Source organism: Hylobates moloch, unplaced genomic scaffold (assembly GCF_009828535.3).
Source record: "Hylobates moloch isolate HMO894 unplaced genomic scaffold, HMol_V3 SCAFFOLD_21, whole genome shotgun sequence".
NCBI classification, from domain to species: domain Eukaryota; kingdom Metazoa; phylum Chordata; class Mammalia; order Primates; family Hylobatidae; genus Hylobates; species Hylobates moloch.
The window spans coordinates 27,209,891-27,237,144 of record NW_026652296.1 but is presented as its reverse complement, the minus strand read 5'-3'; the positions used below and the strand labels follow the sequence as shown (position 1 = coordinate 27,237,144).

Genomic DNA, 27,254 nt, shown 5'->3' with positions numbered 1-27,254 from the left:
TTCCACGGAACCTTATCCTGATCCCAAGAGTTCAGTAGAGGGTCCTACACATCAGGAAGTTTAAGTAACTCAGTGATAGTAATAACTTATATTTAATGAGCACTTGCCAAGCCTCAGGCCCCTTGCTAAGCTCTGAATCCTCACAACCCTAGTGAGCAGGTTTTTGTTTTTGTTTTTGTTTTTGTTTTAAGACAGTCTTGCTGTTATCCAGGCTGGAGTGCAGTGGCACAGTCACAGCTCCTCACCCTACCTCAGCCTCCCAGGTAGCTGGGACTACAGTCGTGCACCACCACACTCAGCTAATTTTTGTATTTTTAGTACAGATGGGGTTTCACCATGTTGCCCAGGCTGGTCTCGAACTTCTGGGCTCAAGCAATCCACCTGCCTTGGCATCCCAAAGTGCTGAAATTACAGGCATGAGGCACTGAGCCTGGCCTGAGCCCACATCATTCGGCCCTCTGATGTGGAAATAGAGTCTCAAATGGGTCAAGAGATTTGCTGAAAGTCACACAGTAATAGTGTCAGTCTGTTTGGCTGCAGAACCGTAACTGTCCTGTTCTTGGGTGCCTCATGGGGGATCCTCAGGGCCATGACTTCCAGACCATTTCTGAGCTTCATCAGTGGTACCTTCCCAGTCTGCAGATGCTATGTGACCTTCACCTTGGTTTCTTGGGCCCCCAAAGCCTCCTCCCAGTACCAGCCAGCTCCAAACCAAATAGGGTCTTATTGAGGCACCAGGAGCCTGGCTGGGACCCAGAAACAGCCAAGTTTCCCCTGCCACACACAACACCAGCAGGCAGCAAGGGGGATCCCCAGCCCCCAGACTCCCAGCATCTGTGATGCTATGACATTCCAAACAGTAGAATTCTCTGGCTGTGAAATTCTAACTAATAGAACTCAGAAGGCTTGAAGTTCTAATCAATCAGGAAAACTTCCAGATGAAGGGAAGCTGCTGGGGTGCAAAAATCTCAGAGAGCAGCGGGGCATGGTGGTGCCTGCCTGCAGTCCCGAATATTTGGAAGGCTGTGGCAGGAGGATCACTAGGAGTTGGAGGCTGCTGTGAGCTATAATTGTGCCTGTCCCCTGCCCCAGTTCATTACTTCTTTCTGTAATCAGCTCAGGCTCCAGGTCCTCAGAGAGGAGAATGAGGGCCTGTTTGGGTCTTAAAATCAGGCCTCAGGGCACAGTTTTTTAAGGCAAGGTAAAGAGCCCTGGGCTGGAATATGTATGAATAATTAGGATTATACTGTAGTTAAATAATAATAATCAGAGAACAATAATAATAGCTGGCCTTGAGAGCTTATCAGTGTGCTAAGTACACATTGTCTCAGTTAATCACTTCTCTCAAGAATGCTGGGAGGTAAGAGTCATCTTTTTCCATTTCCAGGAAGTGACAATCAAGCTCAGAGAGGTTAGTGAACTTGCCCAAGGTCACACAGGTGCCAGATAACTGGCGGAGCCTGAAGAGTGGAGACCTTATCCAGGGATACTTCTTTTTTTTTTTTTTTTTTTTTTTGAGACGGAGTCTCGCTCTGTCGCCCAGGCTGGAGTGCAGTGGCGCGATCTCGGCTCACTGCAAGCTCCACCTCCCGGGGTCACGCCATTCTCCTGCCTCAGCCTCTCCGAGTAGCTGGGACTACAGGCGCCTGCCACCACACCCGGCTAATTTTTTTATATTTTTAGTAGAGACGGGGTTTCACCGTGGTCTCGATCTCCTGACCTCGTGATCCACCCGCCTCAGCCTCCCAAAGTGCTGGGATTACAAGCGTGAGCCACTGCGCCTGGCCTCCAGCGGATACTTCTTGGGGGACTTTGGGAAGTCACTTCCCAAAGATTTATTCCCCAAGAGGATAAATCCTCTTGGAGCCTCAGTTTGCCCAGATGCACAAAGTAGGAAAAGGCAGAGGGAATAAAACAGGAGCAAAGAAGCCAGGCGTGGTACCTTATGCCTGTGATTCCAGCACTTTGGCAGGCTGAGGATTGCTCCAGCTTGGGAGTTCAAGACTAGCCTAGGCAACACGGCAAGACTCCATCTCTACAAAAAATGTTTTGAAAAATTAGCTGGGCGTGCCAGCATACGCCTGCAGTCCCAACTACTTGGAAGGTTGAGATGGGAGGGTCACTGGAGCCCAGGAGGCTGAGAATGCAGTGAGTTGTGATCACGTCACTGCACTCAAGCCTGGGCAACAGAGCGAGACTCTTTCTCAAAAAAAAAAAAAAAAAAAGAAAGAAAATGAACAGGAGCAAAGAAGCATGGACCATCACAGTTGGATGGGGACCTGTAATCAGAAAGAATAACCTGGGGGGAGGAAGCCGAAAGTCCCAAGAACTTTGTAAGTGGCGTCTAATTAAGCCCATGAGGCAGGAAAATAGCCTTAGGACTAACACTATCCATGAGCCAATCCTTGAGTAAGCAGATTGTAGAAGGCTTGATTTCATGGCTGACACAGAGCAGAGTCAGTGGCAGCTTTTACTATTATTATTTTTTTATTTTCTTTTTTTTTGTTTGAGCCGGATCCCCCCACCTTGGCCTCCAGATCATGGCTTACAGCTCACTGCCCCCCCTGTTTCACCATTCTCCTTAGTCTCGCTCTGTCGCCCAGGCTGGAGTGCAGTGGCGCAATCTCGGCTCACTGCAAGCTCCGCCTCCCGGGTTCTCGCCATTCTCCTGCCTCAGCCTCTCCGAGTAGCTGGGACTACAGGCGCCAGCCACCACGCCCGGCTAATTTTTTTGTATTTTTTAGTAGAGAAGGGGTTTCACTGTGGTCTCGATCTCCTGACCTCGTGATCCGCCCGCCTCGGCCTCCCAAAGTGCTGGGATTACAAGCTTGAGCCACCGCGCCCGGCCCATTTATTTATTTTTTTGACATACGGTTTCACTCTGTCACCCAGGCTGGAGTGCAGTGGCGCGATATTGGTTCACTGCAACCTCCACCTCCCTGGTTCAAGCGATTTTCCTGCCTCAGCCCCTGAGTAACTGGGATTACAGGCATGCGCCTCCACGTCTGGCTAATTTTTGTATTCTTAGTAGAGACGGGGTTTCACCATATTGGTCGGGCTGGTCTCGAACTCTTGACCTTGTGATCCGCGCCCCCCTGCCCCCACCGCCCAGCTTCCCAAAGTGCTGGGATTACAGGCGTAAAGCACCGCGCTCAACCCTAATTTTGTTTTTTATTTTCATAGTTTTTTTTTTTTTGAGACGGAGTCTTGCTTTGTTGCCCAGGCTGGAGTGCAGTGGTGTGATCTCTGCTCACTGCAACCTCGGCCTCCTGAGTTCAAGCCATTCTCCTGCCTCAGCTTCCCAAGTAGCTGGGACTATAGGCGCCCACCACCACATCTGCCTGATTTTTATATTTTTAGTAGAAACGGGGTTTCACCATGTTAGCCAGGATGGTCTCGATCCCCTGACCTCGTGATCCACCCGCCTCGGCCTCCTAAAGTGGGGATTACAGGTGTGAGCCAACGTGCCTGGCTCCCACCCCTAATCCCAGCACTTTGGGAGGCCGAGGCGGGTGGATCACCTGAGGTCAAGAGTTCGAGACCAGCCTGGCCAACATGGCAAAACCCCAATCTCTACTAAAAATACAAAAATTAGCCAGGTGTGGCCGGGCGCGGTGGCTCACGCCTGTAATCCCAGCACTTTGGGAGGCCGAGGTGGGTGGATCACGAGGTCAGGAGATCGAGACCATCTTGGCTAACATGGTGAAACCCCATTTCTACTAAAAATACAAAAAATTAGCCGGGCGCGGAGGTGGGCACCTGTAGTCCCAGCTACTCGGGAGGCTGAGGCAGGAGAATGGCGGGAACCCGGGAGGCGGAGGTTGCAGTGAGCTGAGATTGCGCCACTGCACTCCAGCCTGGGCAACAGAGCGAGACTCCGTCTCAAAAAAAAAAAAAAAAGAAAAAGAAAAATTAGCCAGGTGTGGTGGCAGGCGCCTGTAATTCTAGCTACATGGGAGGCTGAAGCATGAGAATTGCTTGAACCTGGGAGTCAGAGGTTGCAGTGACCCGAAATTGCACCACTGCACTTCATCCTGGACAACAGAGCAAGACTTAGTCTCCATTTCAGAGTCATTATACGCATGAGCCACCATGCCCAGCTCGCTAATTTTTTTTTTAAGAGACTGGGTCTTGGGCGGGCACAGTGGCTCACGCCTGTAATCCCAGCACTTTGGGAGGCCGAGGCGGGTGGATCACCTGAGGTCAGGAGTTCATGACCAGCTTGACCAATACGGTGAAATCCTGTCTCTACTAAAAATACAAAAATTAGCCAGGCGTGGTGACACGTGCCTATAGTCCCAGCTACCCGGAAGGCTGAGACAGGAGAACTGCTTGAACCCAGGAGGCAGAGGTTGCAGTAAACTGAGATTGTGCTACTGCCCTCCAGCCTGGGCGACAGAGCAAAACTCCTTCTCAAAAACAAACAAAAAAGAGACTGGGTCTCACTCTGTCGTCCAGGCTGGAGTGCAGCAGCTACTCACAGGCACAGTTATAGCTCATTGCAGCCTCAAACTCCTAGTGATCATCCTGCCTCAGCCTCCATAGTAGCTGGGACTGCAGGCATGCACCACCGCGCCCCACTGATCACTGAGACTTTTGCACCCCAGAAGCTTTCCTTCATCTAAAAGTTTCCTGATAGATTAGAATTTCAAGGCTTCTGAGTTCTATGAGTTAGAATTTCACAACCAGAGAATTCTATTGATTAGAATTTTATGGCACCACAGAAATATTGATTAGCATTTCATGGCCATAGAATCCTATTACTCAGAATTTCATGATTTGAGAGTGCTATTGATTTGAATTTCATGGCATCTTGGTGTTCCAGCAATGCAGCCTTCCCCAGATACCCACAGAAATTGCTCAGATCTCTGCTCAAACTGTCGTTTTCCCAGGGAGGCCTTCCCTGACCTCCTTATTGCAAATTGTCTGTCTGCCACCTGCTTTGTTTTTTTCCATGCTGTTTATCTCCACTTAACAATATGTCACATACATTACTTACTCCTCCTCTGCTAGAATGTAAGAAGCTCTAACAAGACAGAGATTTTTAAATTTTTCTTTTTGTTTGAGACAGGGTCTCACCCTGTCACCCAGGCTAGAGTGCAGTGGCACAACCATAGCTTACTGCAGCCTCCATCTCCTGGGCTCAGGTGATCCTCCCACCTCGTCTTCCTGAGTAGCTGGGACTACAGGCATGCAGTCACTATTTTAAAAATAATTATATAAACTGGGCCTGGCGCTGTGGCTCACACCTCTACTCCCAGCACTTTGGGAGGCCAAGGCAGGTGGATCACCTGAGGTCAAGAGTTCAAGACCAGCCTGGCCAACATGGCAAAACCCCAATCTCTACTAAAAATACAAAAATTAGCCAGGTGTGGTGGCAGGCGCCTGTAATTCTAGCTATGTGGGAGGCTGAGGCATGAGAATCGCTTGAACCTGGGAGTCGGAGGTTGAGGTGAGCTGAGATTGCACCACTGCACTTCATCCTGGTCAACAGAGCAAGACTCAGTCTCAAACAAACAAACAAACAAAAAAGTAGTGACTGTTAAGTTGTCTACCTGCCTTCTCTAGCATGCCCCACCCCCACTCAATGTTTCAATTCATGGGTGGAGAGGGGAGTCACTGTGCCTGTCTCCCTAAAAAATAGGTCTCACCTGAGATGAGATCTATACTCCTAGGACAGGGAAAGGAATTGAAATGATGCAGATGGATGAGTCCAGAAAGGGATGTCTTAGCACCCGGAACCTACTCATTTTTCAGATCTCGAATGTTACCATCACCTGCTCCAGGAAGCTCTCCCTGACAGCCAGGTTAACTTTGCTCCCCTGTCAAATGCTCTTCAAGCTCCCCACACTCTGTTCACAGGACTCTGTACTGTTTGCATTTAATTATGTATTTATTTGAGGCAAGATCTCTCTCTGTCACCCAGGCTGGAGTGAAATGGTGCAATCTCATTTCACCACAGCCTCCACCTCCCGGACCCAAGCGATCCTCCCACTTCAGTCTCTTGAGTAGCTGGGACGACAGGCATTCGCCACCATGCCCAGCTAATTTTTTTACCTTTTGTAGAGACAGGGTGCCACCATGTTGCCCAGGCTGGTCTCAAACTCTTGGGCTCAAGCCATCCTCCCACCTCAGCCTCTCAAACTGCAGGAATTACAAGCATGAGGCACCACACGTGGCCTTTTACTGTTTGTATTTAGAGATGTGCTGGATGACTGATTGATGTCTGCAGACAAGGACCATATCTAGTTTGTACCTCCTGCCTAGACCAGTGCCTGGCACACAGTGCATAGGTGCAGAATGAATGCATGAATACCACATCACATTCTTGCAAGCAGGATGCAAAAAGACCTGCTGGGCATAAGAGCTGCCAAGGATCAGGGGATGCCAGAGGGAGGAGGACCTTCAGGGAACTGAGAGTTTGGATTCCAGCTGCCCCTCCAGAGCCAGCTCCTGGATAAGAGGCCAACTAGAGAAGGGGTAGGCAGGCTGTGCGCGGTGGTTCAAGCCTGTAATCCCAGCACTTTGGGAGGCTGATGTGGGCAGATCACCTGAGGTCAGGAGCTCAAGACCAGCCTGGCCAACATAGTGAAACCCCATCTCTATCAAAAATAAAAAAATGGGGCCAAGCACGGTGATGTGCACTTGTAATCCCAGCTACTCGAGAGGCTGAAGTGGAGAATCACTTGAAGCTCGGAGGCAGAGGTTGTGGTGAGCCGAGATCGTGCCACTGCACTCCAGCCTGGATGACAGGGCGAGACTGCATCTCAAAAAAAAAAAAAGAGAGAAACAGACTAAACCATATACCAAACTGGCGCTGAGACCTGTGGCTCCTCTATATGCTGTCACAGCAATCAGCCGTGCACAATTTGAGCAAACAGACAATACGTAACGACAAGACACAGGTGGCTGTGTTTCAACAAAACTCTCCTAATTACACTGAAGTTTGAATTTCACGTATCTTTATCGGTTGGGGAAAAGTCTCCCAATCCCAGAGATTAAGTGTTCAGTTTAAAGTAAGGGTGAGAGCCTCAGGTGGAGGAGAGACCCTTTTTTCCCCATCCCTGAGATGTTAGACAAGTCCCTTAACTGCTCTGAGCCTGGAGTGCCTGGTTTGGTAAAGGGCCTAATAAAAGTCCTTGGCTCCCAAGGTGGTCGTGAGGATTAACTGAGATAACGCCTTGAGCTCCAGCCAGGCGGGCTCAGCGTGAGCTACTGGATTGCTATTGTTGGTAATAATTATTATTACTATTACCAGGGGGACTTTGAGAGGAGCAAACGGAAGGACGTATGCAAATCCTCTTGTGCAATGTCTGGCACCAAGGAGACCTTCCTAACCTCCCCTGTTCTGCAAACCCGTTCCTATCCTAGGTCATTCCAGATGGTCCACCCCAGCATTCTTCACTCTCCCCTCGACCCCCTCAATGCTATCCTCCTCCCCACGATCCCTGGCTCAGACCAGAGAAGGTGCCCACGGCAGCTGGCCAGGGTGCAGAGAGGGCCAGGCACAGAGGGAGGAGGGTTCCAACCAGGCTCCCCGCCCATTGTCTGAGCCTGCCAGCCCGCCAGCCAGCTGATGTCCTGGGTCTCCGACACCAGCTGGCCAGCCCCACCCCCACCCCAATACCCCCTCCTCCCAGGTCCCTCCCTGTCACTCAGCCTCTGCCCCCATCCGCCCACAGCCCAGAAAGACTCAGGGTGTGACCAGAGGGTCTGAGCTTTTGTCCCCCAAATCGGAGGCTGATTTGCATCTTTTAGCAATTTGCACACCCCATTCATTTGTATAGAGCTAGACTGCCACAAAGCCAGGCTGGTCCTTGGGGCTTATTTGAGTGGGGTTATAAAATGTGATTTTCGGTGTTCCCTTTCAGCCTTCCGCACTTCCTCATTCTGGGACTTTGCTCAGTGGCTTCACCGCACTGTTCGTCGTCTGTAAAACGGAGGCAACACTTTCCTATACAGTGGTTGCGAGGAGTGAGATGTGTGTGATGTGCCTGGAATAAAGTGGGTGTTCAACAAACAAGAGCTGTTATTATCTAAACAGTCTCCAGAGTTAACTGTTAAAACCTGTGCCGGCCCCGCGCAGTGGCTCACGCCTGTAATCCTAGCACTTTGGGAGGCCGAGGCGGGCGGATCATGGGGTCAGGAGTTCGAGATCAGCCTGGCCAACATAGTGAAACCCCGTCTCTACTAAAAATACAAAAATTTGGCCAGTCGCGGTGGCTCACACCTATAATCCCAGCACTTTGGGAGGCTGACGCAGGCGGATCACGAGGTCAGGAGTTTGAGACCAGCCTGGCTAACATGGTGAAACCCCGTCTCTACTAAAAAGAAAAAAAATTAGCCAGACGTGGTGGCGGGCGCCTGTAATTCCAGCTACTCGGGAGGCTGAGGCAGGAGAATCGCTTGAACCTGGGAGGCAGAGGTTGCAGTGAGCTGAGATCGTGCCATTGCACTCCAGCCTGGGCAACAAGAGTGAAACTCCGTCTCAAAAAAAAAAAAAAAAAAGAAAATCAAACAAACAAAAATTAGCTGGGCATGGTAGCGCGAGCCTGTAGTCCCAGCTACTAGGGAGGCTGAGGCAGAAGAATCGCTTGAACCCGGGAGGCGGAGGTTGTGGTGAGCCGAAATCAAGCCACTACACTCCTGCTTGGGCAACAGAGCGAAATAAAATAAAATAAAAGGAAACATGTGCTGTCCATTGGGTGGCCACTAGGCTATTTAAATTTCAATTAATTAAAATTAAATAAAATTGGTACTTTAGTTCCTCAGTTGCACCAGCCAAATTTGAAGTGCTCGACAGCCACGTGCGGTGGCTATCATACTGAGCTGCACAGATCACTGCAGAATGTTCTCTGGGATAGTGCTGATTCAAACCCTCTAATTCTCCAGAGTTTTTCTCCCTTTTCAGAATAGGGCTCTCTTCTCTGCAGCCTTTCTTCCCCTCACCCCCGACAAGGCCCATCGAGGCACAGTAATCCGCCCCACCCCACTCCCCACACCGTATCCTCTGGGCATAGATTCCAAAACCCCCAGTGGGTGGCTGAAACTGCAAATAGTTCCTAACCCTCCATAATTTGTACTTGCAATGACCTTGGTGCGAAGGTGTTCTTTTGTTCTCTGCAGGGCCTGCACCTGGGATGGAGGGTGGAGAACAGGTGTGGAGCTGTGCCCTGGGGCACCGAGGGGATAGGCTCAATTGTTGGTGTTGTAAAGCAAACAACTGCACCCAACTCTGTCCCAGGCGCCAGCAGAAGCCTCCACCTGCGGAGGTGGAACGGATGGAGGAAGCCCCAGGGAATTGTGGGCCCTGTCCCCACTATCTCCCAGAGGCGGCTTAAGATCACATAATAAGTCTGGGCCTGGAATGAACAGTTTCCAGCACAGCTGACACCTGGGGCAGGTGCTCCAGATGGGAGGCCAAGAGTGTTGGGGGAGGAAAGGCTTGGCAACCTCACAAAGGCCAAGGCTCATCTGCACTGGAGGCTGTGGAAGGTGCGAATAAGTCACATTCAGATTATTTCAACCTATAAACATTCCACATCCACTGTGGCCACAACACCACCAGCAGAGAAAAGCAGGAGTGGAGAAACCCCAATCCTATCTACACCCTCATGTAGACATCCCAAAGTTAACATCCCCAGACCTGAACTCCTGCTTTTGCCTTTGGCATGTGTTTGTTCATCCCACAGCTGTCACCACCTCAGCGTGTGGCTGCTCCATCCTTTCAGCGGCCCAGGCCCAGAACCTTGGAGTCATCCTTCATCCTGCTCTTTTCCATACCCCACAAACAAGCCATCAGCAAACTCCACCGTCTCCACCTTCAAATAGAACCCACATCCAACCCCTACTCACCACCTCTACTGCCACTACCTTGTTCCAAGCCATCACGGTCTCCCTCCAGAATCACCCAGTGGTTTTCCACCGTTGCCTCCCCTGGCATACCCTTCTCTCTGGAGGGATGATCATGTAGCTCCTTTCCTCAAAACCATCTAGAGGCTCTGAAATTTGTGGAGAACAAAGTCAAATTCCTGGCAGAGCACAGTGGCTCAAGCCTATAATCCCAGCACTTTGGGAAGCCAAGATAGAAGGATTGCTTGAGCCCAGGAGTTCTAGACCAGCCTGGGCAACATAAAGAGACCCTGTCTCTACAAAAAATTTTAGCCGGGTGCGGTGGCTCACGCCTGTAATCTCAGCACTTTGAGAGGCCGAAGAGGGCAGATCACGAGGACAGGAGTTCAAGACCAGCCTGGCCAACATAGTGAAACCCTGTCTCTACTAAAAATACAAAAATTAGCTGGGCATGGTGGCGTGCGCCTGTAGTCCCAGCCACTCGGGAGGCTGAGGCAGGAGAATCTCTTGAACCTGGGAGTTGGAGGTTGTGGTGAGCCGAGATCACACCACTGCACTCCAGCCTGGGCAACAGAGCAAGACTCTGTCTCAAAAAAAAAAAAAAAAAAAAAAAATTTAAAGTTAGCCAGGTGTGTCTGTGGTCTCAGCTACTCAGGAGGTTGAGATGGGAGGGTCACTTGAGCCCAGGAGGTCAAAGCTGCAGTGAGCCATGATCATGCCACTGCATTCCAGCGTGAGTGACAGAGTGAGACCCAGTCTCAAATAAATACATTAAATTAAATTAGAAATAAAAAATAAAGTCAGATTTCTTACTACGGCCTACCAGGCCCCATGTTATCTGGCCACAGTCCCCTTTCTCAGTCTCTGCTGTATCCTGATGTCCTTTCTGTGCAGCTATCTTTCTGCCTCCGGGCCTCTGTTCCTGCTACCCTCGCTCAGCCTGGTGGCTCTCTTACCTTCTCCAGGTTTCGGAGTTTAATTAACACCTCCTTAGAGAACACTCTCTCTGCTTCCTTATATAAAATAGCGCTTGGCTGAGTGCAGTGGCTCACACCTGTAATCCCAGCACTTTGGGAGGCCAAAGCGGGCGGATCACTTGAGGTCAGGAGTTCGAGACCAGCCTGGCCAACATGGCAAAACCCTGTCTCTACTAAAAACACAAAGTTAGCCGGACGTGGTGGTGCATGCCTGTAATCCCAGCTACTCGGGAGGCTGAGGCAGAAGAATCGCTTGAACCCGGGAGGCCAAGGTTGCAGTCAGTCGAGATCGCACCACTGCACTCCAGCCTGGGCAACAGAGCAAGACTCTGTCTCAAAAAAAAAAAAAAAAAAAAAGAAGAAGAAGTTGGGTTGCCCCTCTTGCCTTTCTCCTGCCTCGTTTTTCCTTGGAGTACCTAGCATAGTGTATACTGACTATGCTCATTGCCAGTTCATAGTCACTGTCCCCTCACAGAATGCCTCCTCCGTAGGGTGGGAATTTGGTCTGTCTTGTGCACACTTGTAGCTCTGGTGCTCAGGACAGTGCTTGGCACATGGTATGTGTTTGGTGATGGAGGGAAGGATGCACAAGCTCTGTGCTTGGTGCCATGCACAGCACCTAATACGGTTTTCTCACCCACTACCCACAGCCCCGAAGGCAGGTGCTGTTCTTACAGATGGGGAAATGCCACATAGAGACTATGATTTACCCCAGCCTAGTAACAGACCTATTCAAAGTGTGTCTTTTGTACCGCTCCCCCATTGACAATCAGACTTGATAGCCAGGTTGCTGTTTGAGACCAAATTCTGAGGGCCCCTAGGGATTCACATGCATCGGCATGAGATCTGGGACCTTCTGCTCTAAGGGTGGGCAGCTCTGAACAGGTAAGTCTTTAACATTCTCAAAGAAGTCTTCAAATCTCTGGATTTCTCCTCTCTTTTAGCCTGTCTAGGGCCATTTGTTTAGAGGAAAAATTTAAAAAGCAAATCATAGTCCTTCAGGGCATTCGTGAAACCATGTATATGCCTTCCTTGGCCTCAGGCTTAAACATCCCTTCCCTGGTCTCCAAGATTGCAGCGTGCAGCCCCGCCCACTCTGCCTAGAGGTCTCTCTGTCCCTCCAGCCTGAACAACTGGGACAAGGGGTGGGACGGAGGGAATGAAAAGCTCTGTGGGTATGGAAGGTAAAGAAGAGGTGATGGGGCCAGGCTCGGTAGCTTGTGTTTATAATCCCAGTACTTTGGGAGGCCAAGGCGGGTGGGTCACCTGAGGCTAGGAGTTTGAGACCAGCCTGGCCAACATGGTGAAACTTTGCCTCTACTAAAAATACAAAACTTAGCTGGGCGTGGTGGCGGGCGCCTGTAATCCCAGCTACTCGGGAGGCTGAGGAAAGAGAATCATTTGAACCCGGGAAGCGGAGGTTGCAGTGAGTTGAGATGGTACCCCATTGCATTCCAGCCTGGGTGACAAGAGTGGAACTCTGTCTCAAAAAAAAAAAAAGAAGAGGTGAGGGAAGTGATAGGCTGGGTCCAAACAATGTAGGACTTTGTAGATCATGGTGGGCAGTTTGAATTTTATTTTAAGGACATTACAGTCTTGGAGGTATCGTTTGTTTAACTTTTATTTATTTATTTATTTGAGATGGAGTCTCGCTATGTCGCCAGGCTGGAGTGCAGTGGCCCGATCTCCGCTCACTGCAACTTCGGTCTCCTGAGTTCAAGCAATCCTCCTGCCTCAGCCTCCCAAGTAGCTGGGATAACAAGCATATGCCACCACACTTGGCTAATTTTGTGTTTTGAGTGGAGGCAGGGTGTCACTGCATTGGCCAGGCTAGTCTCGAGCTCCTGACCCCAAGTGATCTGCCTGCCTTGGCCTCTTAAAGTGCTGGGATTACAGGCATGAGCCACCGCAGCCAGCCTTTTTGTTGTTGTTGTTGAGACAGAGTCCACTCTGTCTCCCAGGCTGCACAAACTTGGCTCACTGCAACATCCGCCTCCCGGGTTCAAGCGAGTCTCCTGCCTCAGTCTCCTGAGTAGCTGGGACTACAGGTGCGTGCCAGCACGCCCGGCTAATTTTTGTATTTTTAGTAGAGACGAGGTTTCACCATGTTGGCCAGTCCGGTCTCAACTCCTGATCTCAAGTGATCTGCCCCACCTCTGCCTCCCAAAGTGCTGGGATTACAGGTGCGAGCCACAGCAACAGGCCTAGAATAGTTTTTTAAAAGGCAGGATGCAGGCTGGGCGCAGTGGCTCACAGCTGTAATCCCAACACTCTGGGAGGCCGAGGCAGGTAGATGACTTGAGGTCAGGAGTTCGAGACCAGCCAGGCCAATATGGTGAAACCCCCCCTCCCCGCATCTCTACTAAAAATACGAAAATTAGCTGGGCATGCTGGCACGTGCCTGTAATCCCAGGCTGCTCAGGAGGCTGAGGCAGAAGAATCACTTGAACCCAGGAGGCGGAGGTTGTAGTGAGCCGAGATCATGCTGTTGCTCTCCAGCCTGGGCAACAAAGTAAGAGTCTGTCTCAAAATAAATAAATAAATAATTAAAATATTTAAAAAATAAAAGGCAGGATGCAGAAATGTGCTAATAGTATGATCTCAACTATGTAAATAGGTCCATGAATAGAAAAAAGTTGGGAATAGTATACAGTAAAATGGTGACAATTTCTTTCTTTTTTCTTTTTATTTTTTGAGACAGACTCTTGCTCTACTGTCCAGGCTGAAGTGTAGTGGCATAATCACTGCTCACTGCAGCTGGCCAATGGGGTTTTGTTATGTTGCCCAGGCTGGTCTTGAACTCCTGGCCTCACGGGATCCTCCCACCTTGGCCTCACAAAGTGCTGAGATTCAGGCATGAGCCACCGCCCCCCTGGCCTATTTCTCAATGTTAAGAATTAAGATAATCTGCCATGAGATTAGAGTTAAGGAAAAAAAGAATTCACTGTTATTAATTTTTGTCACAATCTTCTTATGTAGTGTACAAATTCTTCACCATGACTATGCTCACATTCCTTTCATAGGCATAAACAATAATAAATTTTAATCATGTAACCAGTAGCCAAAGAACTCGTTCATCTCTCCCTCTGAGAGTTTTGGGCTCTTCAGCCTTCTTGGGAGAAAAAGCCTTGCTTATTAGAAAAGCCCCAGCTGCTGGGCCTAGTGGCTTACACCTGTAATCCCAGCACTTTGGGAGGCCAAGGCAGGTGGATCACTTGAGGTCCAGAGTTCGAGACCAGCCTGGCCAACATGGAGAAACCCTGTCTCTACTAAAAATACAAAATTAGCCAGGTGTGGTGGCACGTGCCTGTAATCCCAGCTACTCGGGAGGGTGAGGCAGGGAAATCACTTGAACCTGAGAGGCGGAGATTGCCATGCATTGCACTCCAGCCTGGGCAACAAGAGTGAAACTGTGTCTCAAAAAAAAAAAAAAGAAAAGAAAAGTACCACCCCTGTCAAATATTTTTCTGGCACACAAAGAGTTTTTTTAAAGTGCCATTGGTATTTCAGGCTCCTGTTTACCCAAGAAGGACCAACACCTCTAAGTCGCTTCCCCTCTCTGACTGTCATCTGGCCTGGCCTTGTGTTAATCCTTCATTAGCGGAACGGGCATGGCCAGGGCAGATGGCAGGCAGCACACACTTCTCCCTAACGCCCATCTTTATCCTTCTCGTCACTAGTTAAAGAAAAACAGTCGCTGGACTTGGACACGAAAGAGCCAGGGCCTCAAGCAATTTCCTTAGGTCTATCTAAGTCTACAAGGCTTCCAGAAGGCTGTGAAAAGAATGTCAGAATTAAATTATATCACCTGAGTAACCTTCAGACTCAGGCTGACCTTATAATATCTCTTAACTTCCCTGGCACTGGAAAATTGAGTTATTGCAAGGTTGAAGTCAAATTCAGTTTATAAGGCACCTAGCCCTGTCCCTTGACTTGTAAATGTTAATGGTTTATGGCTCCGATGTGCTCCCCGAAGCCCTCACCCCAAAACATAAACACACTCCACCATGAACTATGAAAGAATAACAAATAAATAGAAAAGGTTGATAACTTGTGTCGACTAATTTATTGTCTCTATATTTGAAACTGCACAGAACTTGAGAAATCTCCATCTTTGAAACCAGGCCTTGTTCAGGCCCTTAGCAACAAAGTTTTATCTTCAGAAACAGTAGAATGAGACCCAGTGTGGTGGCTCACGCCTATAATCCCAGCACTTTGGGAGGCCGAGGCAGGTGGATCACTTGAGTTCGAGACCAGCCTGGCCAACATGGTGAAACTCTGTCTCTACTAAAAATACAAAAAATTAGCCATGTGTAGTGGCATGTGCCTGTAGTCCCAGGTACTCAGGAGGCCGAGGCAGAGGCAGGAGAATTGCTTGAACCAAGGAGGGGGAGGTTGCAGTGAAGCAAGATTGGGCCACTGCACTCCAACCTGGGCGACAGAGGGACTCCATCCCCGCCAAAATAAAGTGGCCAGGCATGGTGGCTCATGCCTGTAATCCCAGCACTTTGGGAGGCCATGGCAGGCGGATCACTTGAGGTCGGGAGTTTGAGACCAGCCTGGCCAACATGATGAAACACTGTCTCTACTAAAACAAACAAACAAAAAAAGCTGGGTATCATGGTGCACGCCTGTAATCCCAGCTACTTGGAGGCTGAGGTATGAGAATCGCTTGAACCTGGGAGGCAGAGGTTGCAGTGGGCCAAGATCACACCACTGTACTCCACACTCCAGCCTGGTTGACAGAGCGAGACTCCATCTCAAAAAAAAAAAAAAAAGTTTTTGAACCAGCCTTGTGATCCCTGGGTAATCCTAATTTGTTCATAATGTATTATCCTTTTTATATATTGTTAGATTCCATTTCCTAATATTTTCTTTCTTCCTTTTTTTTTTTTTTTTGAGATGGAGTTTAACTCTTGTCCCCCAGGCTGGAGTGCAATGGAACGGTCTCGGCTCACTGCAACCTCTGCTTCCGGGTTCAAGTGATTCTCCTGCCTCAGCCTCCCGAGTAGATGGGATTACAGGCGCCTGCCACCATGTCCAGCTAATTTTTTTTGTTATCTTTAGTAGAGACGGGGTTTCACTATGTTGGCCAGGCTGGTCTCCAACTTCTGACCTCAGATGATCTGCCTGTCTCGACCTCCCAAAGTGCTGGGATTACAGGTGTAAGCCACTGTGCCCGGCCAATTTTTGTATTTTTAGTAGAGATGGGGTTTCACCATGTTGGCCAGGATGGTCTCAATCTCTTGACTTCGTGATCCTACCACCTCAGCCTCCCAAGTAGCTGGGACTATAGAGATGCAGCACTATGAATGGCAAATGTTTGTATTTTTTGTAGAGCTGGAGTTTTGCCATGTTACCCAGCCTGGTCTTGAACTCCTGGGCTCAAGCAATCCACCTGCCTAGGCCTCCCAAAATGCTGGGATTACAGGTGTGAACTGCCATGCTTGGCCTAACCATAAATGTAATTTTTTTTTGAGACAGAGTCTTGCTCTGTTGCCTAGGCTGGAGTGCAGTGATGTGATCTCGGCTCACTGCAGCCTTGACCTCTCAGGTTCAAGTGATCTTTCTACCTCAACCTACTAAGTAGCTAGGACCATGGTCTTGTGCCAGCATGCCTGCTAACATTTAAAATTTAGTTTTTGTAGAAACAGGGTCTCATTATGTTGCCCAGTCTGATCTTGAATTCCTAGGTTTAAGGAATCCTCCCACCTTGGCCTCCCAAAGTGCTGGGATTACAGGTGTGAACCACCACACCTGGCCTAATATTCTTAATATATTTGGGATATTCAGATGATCAACTTATTCAGTGAGCTTTAGTAGTTGGTATCTTTCTTTTTTTTTTCTTTCAGATGGAGTCTCGCTCTGTTGTCCAGGCTGGAGTGCAGTGGCGCAATCTCTCTCGGCTCACTGCAAGCTCTGCCTCCCGGGTTCACACCATTCTCCTGCCTCAGCCTCCCGAGTAGCTGGGACTACAGGCGCCCGCCACCACACCTGGCAAATTTTTTTTGTATTTTTAGTAGAGATGGGGTTTCACCGTGTTAGCCAGGATGGTCTCCATCGCCTCCGCCTTCCAAATTTGGGTTATATCGTGACCACCGCGCCCGGCCGTATTTGTATTTCAAAGAATTTATTGATTTATCTAAAATGCCAGGCTGGAGTGCAGTGGCGCAATCTTGGCTCACTGTAAGCTCCGCCTCCCAGGTTCACGCCATTCTCCTGCCTCAGCCTCTCCGAGTAGCTGGGACTACAGGCGCCCGCCACCACGCCCGGCTAATTTTTTGTATTTTTAGTAGAGACGGGGTTTCACCGTGGTCTCGATCTCCTGACCTCGTGATCTGCCCGCCTCAGCCTCCCAAAGTGCTGGGATTACAAGCGTGAGCCACTGTGCCCGGCCTCTTTTTTTTTTTTTTGAGATGGAATTTTGCTGTTGTTGCCCAGGCTGGAGTGCAGTGGTGCGATCTCAGCTCACCACAACCTCCAACTCCCAGGTTCAAGCAATTCTCCTGCCTCAGCCTCCTGAGTAGCTGGAATTACAGGCATGAGTCACCATGTCCTGCTAATTTTGTATTTTTAGTAGAGACGGGGTTTCTCCATGTTTGTCAGGCTGGTCTCAAACTCCCGACCTCAGGTAATCCACCCACCTCGGCCTCCCAAACTGGTGGGATTACAGGCATGAGCCACTGTACCCAGCACGATTCTCATTCTTCAGCCTCCTGAGTAGCTGGGATTACAGGTGCGTGCCACCACGCCCGGCTAATTTTTGTATTTTTAGTAGAGACGACGTTTCATCATGCTGGCCAGGCTGGTCTCAAACTCCTGACCTCATGATCAGCCTGCCTCAGCCTCCCAAAGTGCTGGGATTACAGGCGTGAGCCACTGGGCCTGGTCTCTCTTACTTGAATCTTAAAAAGTTTGAAGGTTGGGTGTGGTAGCTCATGCTTACAATTCTAGCACTTTGAGAGGCCCAGGCTGGAGGACTGCTTGAGCTCTAGAAGTTCAAGACCAGCCTGGGCAACACAAAGAGACACACCACCTCTACTACTAGTACTACTACTAATAATAATTAGTCGGTCGGGGCTGGGTGCCACGGTTCATGACTGTAATCCCAGCACTTTGGGAGGCCGAGGCAGACGGATCACCTGAGGTCAGGGGTTTGAAACCACCTTGGCCAACGTGGCAAAACCCTGTCTCTACTAAAATATAAAATTAGGCCAGGTGCAGTGGCTCACACCTGTAATCCCAGCACTTTGGGAGGCCAAAGTGGGCAGATCACTTGAGGTCAGGAGTTTGAGACCTGCCTGGCACACCATGGTGTGTTTCACCATGGTGAAACCCCGTCTCTACTAAAAATATGAAAATTAGCCGGGCATGGTGGCAGTGCCACCTGTCATCCCAGCTACTCAGGTGGCTGAGGCAGGAGAATCGCTTGAACCCAGGAGGCAAAGGTTACAGCGAGTCAAGATCATGCCACTGCACTTTAGCCTGGGCGACACAAAAAAAATAGCTGGTGGGGCGCAGTGGCTCACACCTATAATCCCAGCACTTTGGTAGGCTGATGGGGGAGGATCACCTGAGGTCGGGAGTTTAAGACCAGCCTGGCCAACATAGTGAAACCCATCTCTACTAAAAATACAACAATTAGCTGGTGTGGTGGCAGGCGTCTGTAATCCCAGCTACTCGGGAGGCTGAGGCAGGAGAATTTATTGAACCCAGGAGTTCAAGTTTCAAGGAAGCAGAGGTTGCAGTGAGCTGAGATCACTCCATTGTACTCCAGCCTAGTCAACACAGCGAGACTCCGTCTCAAAAAAAAAAAAAGAATTAGCAACCGTGGTGGCACTTGCTTGTAGTCCCAGCTCTTCAGGAGGCTAAGGTTGGGAGGATTGCTTGAGGCCAGGAATTTGAGGCTGCATTGAGCTGTGATCACTGCACTGCACTCCAGTTTTGTTTTTTTTTCTGAGGCAAGGTCTCACTCTGTTGCCCAGTCTGGAGCCCAGTGGCATGATCTCAGCTCACTGTAATCTCTGCCTCCTGGATTCATGTAATTTCCCCTGCCTCCGCTTCCTGAGTAGCTGGGAGTACAGGTGCTTGCCACCATGCCCGGCTAATTTTTGTATTTTTTAGTACAGACAGGGTTTTGTCATGTTTGCCAGGCTGGTCTTGAACTCCTGATCTCAGGTGATCCACCCGCCTTGGCCTCTAAAAGTGCTGGGATTATAGGCACACACCACCATGCCCGGCTAATTTTTTTGTATTTTTTTTGTAGAGACAGGATGTCGCCATGTTGTCCAGGCTGGTCTCGAGCTCCTGACCTCAGGTGATCCACCCACCTCGGCCTCCTAAAGTGCTGGGATTACAGGCGTGAGCCACTGGGCCTGGCCAAAATAAAAGTATTTAACAGATATTTATGGGGTACCAACCCTGTTGCAGACACTGGAGATACAATAATGAACAAACAACAACAACAAAAAATATTACGAAATTTGAGGTTCTTAGAAGCAGATAGACAGCAATCCAAGAATGAGGGAAGTAAATGCAAAATGGCAAATGGGATATATACCATTAAGAGAAAGTACATGATTTTACAGACTGATTATGTAACTCCCCTTCCTCAAATTCTCCTTTGAACCAGTCTTTTCATCTCATTGGTTCCCTTCTTAACTAATAAGGTAAGTAAAATCATTGATATGTGTTTATTCTACTTTGTATAAGAACCTCGTTTTTTTTAAACTGTTTGAAAAATAATAATAACAATAATAATACTTTTTTTTTTTTTTTTTTTGAGACAGTCTCGCTGTCTCCCAGGCTGGAGTGCAGTGGTGCGACCTCGGCTCACTGCAAGCTCTGCCTCCCGGGTTCATGCCATTCTCCTGCCTCAGCCTCCCGAGTAGCTGAGACTACAGGCGCCCGCCACCACGCCCGGCTAATTTTTTGTATTTTTAGTAGAGACAGGGTTTCACCGTGTTAGCCAGGATGGTCTTGATCTCCTGACCTTGTGATCGGCCCGCCTCGGCCTCCCAAAGTGCTGAGGTTACAGGCGTGAGCCACCGCACCCGATCAATAATAATTATTTTTGAGACAGAGTCTCACTCTATGGCTAGACTGGAGTGCAGTGGCATGATCTCAACTTACCACAACCTCTGTCTCCTGGTTCAAGCGATTCTCCTGCCTCAGCCTCCCGAGTAGCTGGAATTACAGGTGCCTGCCACAATGTGAGCTAATTTTTGTATTTTTAGTAGAGTTGGGGTTTCACCATGTTGGCCAGGCTGGTCTCAAATTCCTGACCTCAGGTGATCCACCCGCCTCAGCCTTCCAAAGTGCTGAGATTGCAGGCATGAGCCACCGCATCCGGCCAAATTATTATCACTCTTTTTTTGAGGCAAGGTCTTGCTCTGTCACCCATGCTGGAGTGCAGTTGGATCACAGCTCACTGCAGCCTTGACCTCCTGGGCTCAAGCCAATCCTCCTGCCTCAGCCTCCTGAGTAGCTGGGACTACAGGCGTGCACCACCATGCCTTGCTAATTTTTTTATTTTGTGTAGAAAGGAGGTCTCACTTTATTGCCCAGTCTTGAAAATTATTTTTTGATAGAAGCATTGGAGAGATTTTCACAAAGGAAGTGAAATTTCGGTTGGGCTGATTACCCCATCTGAATTCCTCGTAGCCTTTTAGTTGTGGTTTAAAGACCCTTCCTGGGACTCTCTGAGTACATTGGGGCCTTCTATTGTGTTTTCCAAAAACGTTCTAGGGAGGGCTTTCTTCATCAGTGCTCATGGCATTTTAAAGAGTATATATATACATGCATGTTCTTTTTTTTGAGATGAAGTTTCGCTCTTGTTGCCCAGGCTGGAGTGCAATGGTGCAATCTCGGCTCACCGCAACCTCTGCCTCCTGGGTTTAAGTGATTCTCCTGCCTCAACCTCCTGAGTAGCTGGTATTACAGGCATGTGCCCAGCAAATTGTGTATTTTTACTAGAGACAGGGTTCCTCCATGTTGGTCAGGCTTGTCTCGAACTCCCAACCTCAGGTGATCTGTCTCCCTCAGTCTCCCAAAGTGCTGGGATTACAGGCATGAGCCACCATGCCTGGCCACATATGTTATTTTATTTTCTTCTTCTTCTTCTTTTTTTTTTTTTTGTTTTGAGACAGAGTCTCACTTTGTGGCCCAGGCTGGAGTGCAGTGGCATGATCTTGGCTCACTGCAACCGCCACCTCCCAGGTTCAAGCCATCCTCTTGCCTCAGCCTCCTGAGTAGCTGAGACTACAGGCACACGCCACCACTCCTGGCTAACTTTTGTATTTTTAGTAGAGACAGGTTTTCACCATGTTGGCCAGGCTGGTCTCGAACTCCTGACCTTTTGTGATCTGCCCGCTTCAGCCTCCCAAAGTGCTAGGATTACAGGTGTGAACCATTATACCCAGCTGGTATATGCACATATGTTCTTATTTCTACATCTTTTTTTCTTTTTTTTTTTTTTTTTTAGACGGAGTCTCGCTCTGTCGCCCAGGCTGGAGTGCAGTGGCGCAATCTCGGCTCACTGTAAGCTCTGCCTCCCAGGTTCACGCCATTCTCCTGCCTCAGCCTCTCCGAGTAGCTGGGACTACAGGCGCCTGCCACCACGCCCGGCTAATTTTTTGTATTTTTAGTAGAGATGGGGTTTCACCGTGGTCTCGATCTCCTGACCTCGTGATTTGCCCGCCTCGGCCTCCCAAAGTGCTGGGATTACAAGCGTGAGCCACCGCGCCCGGCCTTTTTTTTTCTTTTTTTGAGACAAGGTCTCACTCTGTTACGCCTGATCTGTTAGATCAGGCCAGAGTGCATTGGTCTGATCTGGGGTAACTGAAACCTCTGACTCCCTGGCTCATATGATCCTCCCACCTCAGCCTTCTGTGTAGCTGAGACTACAAGCGTGTGTGCACCACCATCTCTGGCTAATTTTTGTATTTTTTGTACAGGCACGGTTTCCCCATGTTACCCAGGCTAGTCTTGAACCCCTGAACTCAAGCGATCCACCTGCCTTGGCCTCCCAAAGTGCTGGGATTACAGGCATAAACCAGTGTACCCAGCCGGCCTACATTCTGTCTTTTAAAATTTGTTTTTAATACACAAGTAAAATACAAATGCATTCTATATTCTTGGTGTGAGATATCTGAAATAATACTGAGAAACAAGAGTCTATTTTTTTTTCTTGTTTTCTTTTTTTTTCATACGGAGCTTCCCTCTGTTGCTCAGGCTAGAGCGCAGTGGCGCGATTTCGGCTCACTGCAACCTCTGCCTCCCAGGTTCAAGCGATTCTCCTACCTCAGTCTCCCGAGTAACTGGGATTATGGACACCCACCACCACGCCCAGCTAATTTTTTTGTTTTGTTTTGTTTTGTTTTTTTGAGAGTGAGTCTCGCTCTGTCACCCAGGCAGGAGTGCATTGTCGTGATCTTGGCTCGGTGCAACCTCCGCCTCCGGGGTGCAAGCAATTCTCCTGTCTCAGCCTTCCGATTAGCTGGGATTACAGGCTCGTGAAACCACGTCCGGCTAATTTTTGTATTTTTAGTAGAAACAGGGTTTCACCACGTTGGTCAGGCTGGTCTCCAAATCCTGAGCTGTGATCTGCCAGCTTTGGCGTCCCAAAGTGCTGCGATTACAGGGGTGAGCCACAGCTCCTGGCCTTGTTTTGTTTTTTTTTTTTGATACGGAGTTTTGCTCTTGTTGCTCAGGCTGGAATGCAATGGCTCTGATCTCGGCTCACTGCAACCTCCCCCTCCCGGATTCAAGTGATTCTCCTGCCCCAGCCTCCCAAGTAGCTGGGACTAAAGGCACGCGCCACCACACCGGGCTAATTTTTGTATTTTTATTTATTTATTTTTTTAGTAGAGATAGGGTTTCACCTTATCGGCCAGACTGGTCTTCAAACCCCTGACCTCATGATCCTCCCGCCTCGGCCTCCCAAAGTGCTAGGATTACAGGCTTGAGCCACCGCGCCCGGCCCTAATTTTTGTATTTTTAGTAGAGACAGCGTTTCGCCACACTGGCCAGATTAGTCTCGAAGTTCTGACCTCAGGTAATCCACCCTCCTCGGCCTCCCAAAGTGTTAGGTTTATAGGCCTGAGCCACAGTGCCCGGCCTATTTTTTATTTTTATTTATTTATTTTTTTAATAGAGACGCTAGTCTCAAACTCCTGAGCTCAAGTGACTCTCCTTTGGCCTCCCAAAGTATACTAGGATTACAGGCATGGGCCACCACGCCCGGCCAAGTTACGAATATTATGATGATGAAATTTTAGGCATTTAGAATACTTCAGGCCAAAAACACTTTGAGCAAGGGGGCTCGCTCAAAGGCATGCGCAAAAGCCATCAGGCCTGTACCTGGAGAACTCAGGTGAGACGTTGCCACTCATTGTAATCCCTCCCCCTAGGACTCCGCCCCCGAGCCTGGGCCACTGCCCTGGCTACACCGGGAAGCCTGGAGCTAGAAAGAGGGCCGTGCGCGTGACGGACGCGCGTGACGCCGAGGGGGCAGGTCTGAGAAGCAGGCTGCGCCGGGATTCGGCGGTCGGTTCCCGCGGAAGGGGCGGGTCAGGTTAGGGGGCGGTGCTTAATGGGTGCTGGTCTTGGGGCCGGGCTTCCGCGTGCGTTGGCCTGGCGGCGAGAGCGCGCGGCGGGGGCGTGCCCGGCGGGCGGGGCGGGGCCAGCCGGGGGCGGGGCGGCGCGCGGCCTAACGGCGGCTGCGACGGCGACGGCTATAGCAGCGGTGGTGGTGTCTGGTTAGCTCGGCGGCTGCAGATCTCGCGGCGACGCCTGCGAGGGACCCGGGCCGCGGGTCGAGGCGGGCGGCGCCTACGAGGGACCCGTGTCGCGGGTAGAGGCGGGCGGCGCGCGGCGGCGGCGCTCGGCGATGGTAGGCGTCCCTGGAGCGGCCGCCTTCCAGCGTAAGTGGGGCGTGAATGCGGGCGGCCGAGGGGGGCGTGTGAAGGCCTGCGGCTCCACAGGCGCGGTGATTCCGAGTGCCCCGGGCGCGAGGCCGGGAGTGGAAACTGAGGCCCGAAGCGGGGCGGCGGATCCAAGGTCACGCAGCGGGGCGGGCCTTCCCGGGCTCCTGAGGCCACCCCGTCGCTTCCTGCGCCGCCCGAAGAGCTCGGGGCTCCCGGTGTGAGGGAAACTGTGGGGCCCGCGGCCTCGGAGCTTAGGCCGAGCCGGCGTGCATGGGACTTGCCGGCGGGCGAGAATCATTTTGTTCTCCTGGCGCTGGGGCCACGAAGTCCGGCTCCTGGTGAAATACTACACCCGCCCGATGTTGAGGGTTGGAGATGAGAATGGCCCCTCGGATGGCCTGTTTGAGCGCAGGCTCAGGAGTTGGCTACCTGGGTTCACATCCAGGCTTCCCCATTTAGGTTGTGACCTTGGCTCTCCCGGTCGCCTCAGTTCCCCCATCTGCAAAATGGGGATGTGGAGCGGATTCCCTCCCTCCCCGAGGGTTCTTGGGTTTCGTGAGGCTAGTAAAACGCTTGACACCGACCCTGGCACACACACAACTGTGAAAACTGTCATTATTGTAATCATCCTTTATTAATCTGATCCAGTGTGCACCGCACTCGGAAAAGTCCGAAATTAGGCCCTAGCCGTGTATTGAAGATTTTGTTTTGTTGTCTGTTAGTCCTGCTCCATGATCTAATTGTTATTCTTACTTCCATGTAGCCATTCCAGCATTTATCTAGTGTTCCTCCTTGATGTGTGAGATCCTTGGGGGAAGGGTGGCTTCTCTGAATAAGAACAATAAAATTTTAATTGTTTTTCATTATTGTAATTATAATAGCCAACATTTTTTTGAGCACCAGACATTTTGCATTCTATTCACCTAATATTTATTAAATCATACAGTAAGTTTAAAAATACCATTCCAGGCCCTGGGAATACAACAATAAACAAGATAGACCGAACTGGGGTTTTGAGTTTAGTTAGGAGAGGGAGAGACATAGTAAATGAGGAAACAGATAAACATGTTTTGCATGTTTTTTTATTGTTTAATCTTGGTGACATCCTGAGTAAGACATTATTTGAGGATGCCCATTTTGCAGAGGATGAAACTGAGTAACAGAAGGTACTCTGAGTACTAGTCTCAGCTGATATCCTTAAACACGTGAAAGGGAGGCTTTACGCTTCTTTTTTTTTTGCACCCATTAAATGTTGGATTGAAGATAGAAAAAGTAGATACACCCAGCTTGCAGTTACTGCTTTTGATGGTTTGATCCATTCCTCATGAAATTTCCAACTAAAGAGGCAGATAGTGATTACTCTTTTAGGCTTGCAAAGATACAGCATCTCTGTAAAATGAAAGGCTGTTTTTTTTTTGTTTTTTTTTTTTTGAGACGGAGTTTTGTTCTTGTTGCCCAGGCTGGAGTGCAATAGTACAATCTTGGCTCACTGCAACCTCTCCCCGCCCCAGGTTCAAGCGATTCTCCTGCCTCAGCCTCCAGAGTAGCTGGGATTACAGGCGCCTGCCGGCACACCTGGCTAATTTTTTGCATTTTTAGTAGAGACGGTTTTACCATGTTGGCCAGGCTGGTCTCGAACTCCTGACCTCAGATGATCCATCTGCCTCGGCCTCTCAAAGTGCTGGGATTAGAGGCATGAGCCACCGCGCCTGGCCCTAATTTTTATATTTTTAGTAGAGACAGGGTTTCACCATATTGGTCAGGCTGGTCTCGAACTCCTGACTTCAGGTAATTCACCCAACCTCAGCCTCCCAAAGTGCTGGGATTACGAGCGTGAGTCACCGAGCCTGGCCAGAAAGGACTTTTTATTAAAAATTGGGGGGCTGTTCTGCCTGTGAAGTAGCCTTCCTTTGTTTCTTTGCTTCCATAATAAACTTGCTTTCACTTAAAAAGATTGTGTCCAAATTTCTTTTGTGTAGTATTTAGTTTAAAATATGCCCAAAAGTACAACTTTTGCTGTTGTTATGTAACTACATTTTTGTTTTCTTTTTTCCTTTTTTTGAGACAGTCTTTCTCTGTCACCCAGGCTGGAGTGCAGTGGCGTCATCATGGCTCACAGCAGCCTCAACCTTCTGGGTTCAAGCGATTCTCCTGCCTCAGCCTCTTGAGTAGCTGGGACTGTGGGCGCCATCACACCCAGCTAATTTTTTTATTTTTTGTAGAGATGGGGTCTTGCTTTGTTGCCCATGCTAGTCTGGAAGTCCTGGGCTTGAGTAATCCTCCTTCCTCAGCCATCCAAATTGCTGGGATTAGTCATGAGCCACTTTGCCTGGCCTTTTTTAGTGTTTCTAAGAGAATTCTGTATTACATTCTCAGACAGTACACTTGGTGTAGTACTCAACCTCCTGTGGAGCTGGGATTACAGGTGCTCACCACCATGCCTGGCTAATTTTTTTTTGTATTTTTTGTAGAGACGGGGTTTCACCATGTTTTGGCTAGGCTCCTGACCTCAAGTGATCTGCCCGCCTCAGCCTCCCAAAGTTCTGGGATTACAAGTGTGAGCCTCTGCACCCGTCCTTGATTGAAGTTTTTTTTTTTTTTTTTTTTTTTTGAGACGGAGTTTCGCTCTTGTTGCTCAGGCTGGAGTGCAGTGGCGTGATCTCGGCACACTGCAACCTCCGCCTCCTGGGTTCAAGCAGTTCTCCTGCCTCAGCTTCTCAAGTAGCTGGTATTACAGGCGCATGCCACCACATCTTGCTAATTTTTGTATTTTTAGTAGAGATGGGGTTTCACCACATTGGCCAGGCTGGTCTCGAACGCCTGACCTCAGGTGATCTGCCCACCTTGGCCTCCCAAAATGCTGGGATTACAGGCATGAGTCACCGCACCTGGCCTTGATTGAAGTTTTTAACTGGCATGCTGGGAAAGAGAATATAGGAGTTCAGTCTTAAAATCGGTGCTTCAACCCCTGAGCCAGAGTACTTGGGAAAGTAGTCTAGAACTGTGGCCTCACATGTTTGTTTTTTCTTTTTTTAAAACTGAGGTGGGTTCTTGCTCTGTTGTCCAGGCTTTGTTGCCCAGTGAGCATAGCTTCTGCAGCCTCTTATCTCTGGGGCTCAAGTGAGCCTCCCACCTCAGCCTTCCTAGTAGCTGTGACTACAGGCATGTATTACCATGCCCGGCTAATTGTTTAAAAAGTTTTGTAGACATGGGGTTTCACTGTGTTGCTCAGGCTGGTCTTGAACTGCTGGGCTGAAGTGATCCTCCTGCCTCAGCTTCCCAGTGTTGGTAATAGAGGCATGAGCCACCATACCTGGCCACCTAAAATGTTTTTAGTGTTCATTCCATCAGTAAATAGGATTGAGTATAGGCCGGGCATGGTGGCTCACGCCTGTAATCCCAGCACTTTGGGAGGCCGAGGCGGGCGGATCACAAGGTCAGGAGATAGAGACCACGGTGAAACCCCGTCTCTACTAAAAATACAAAAAAAAAAAAAAAA

At 49.5% G+C, this 27,254-nt stretch overlaps 1 protein-coding gene across 3 annotated transcripts in view; it reads left to right on the top strand.

Moving 5' to 3' along the window:
• The first annotated feature begins 23,532 nt into the window (after positions 1-23,532).
• The window catches only part of CBFA2T2 (CBFA2/RUNX1 partner transcriptional co-repressor 2), a 159,569-nt gene continuing 155,847 nt past the window's right edge, over positions 23,533-27,254 (top strand). For all 3 annotated transcript variants that reach the window (XM_032142992.2, XM_032142991.2, XM_058433204.1), the window contains exon 1: positions 23,533-23,752. In XM_032142992.2, the coding sequence (XP_031998883.1) occupies positions 23,719-23,752 (34 nt within the window). In that variant the 5' untranslated portion in view covers positions 23,533-23,718. The remainder of the gene's footprint in view (positions 23,753-27,254) is intronic.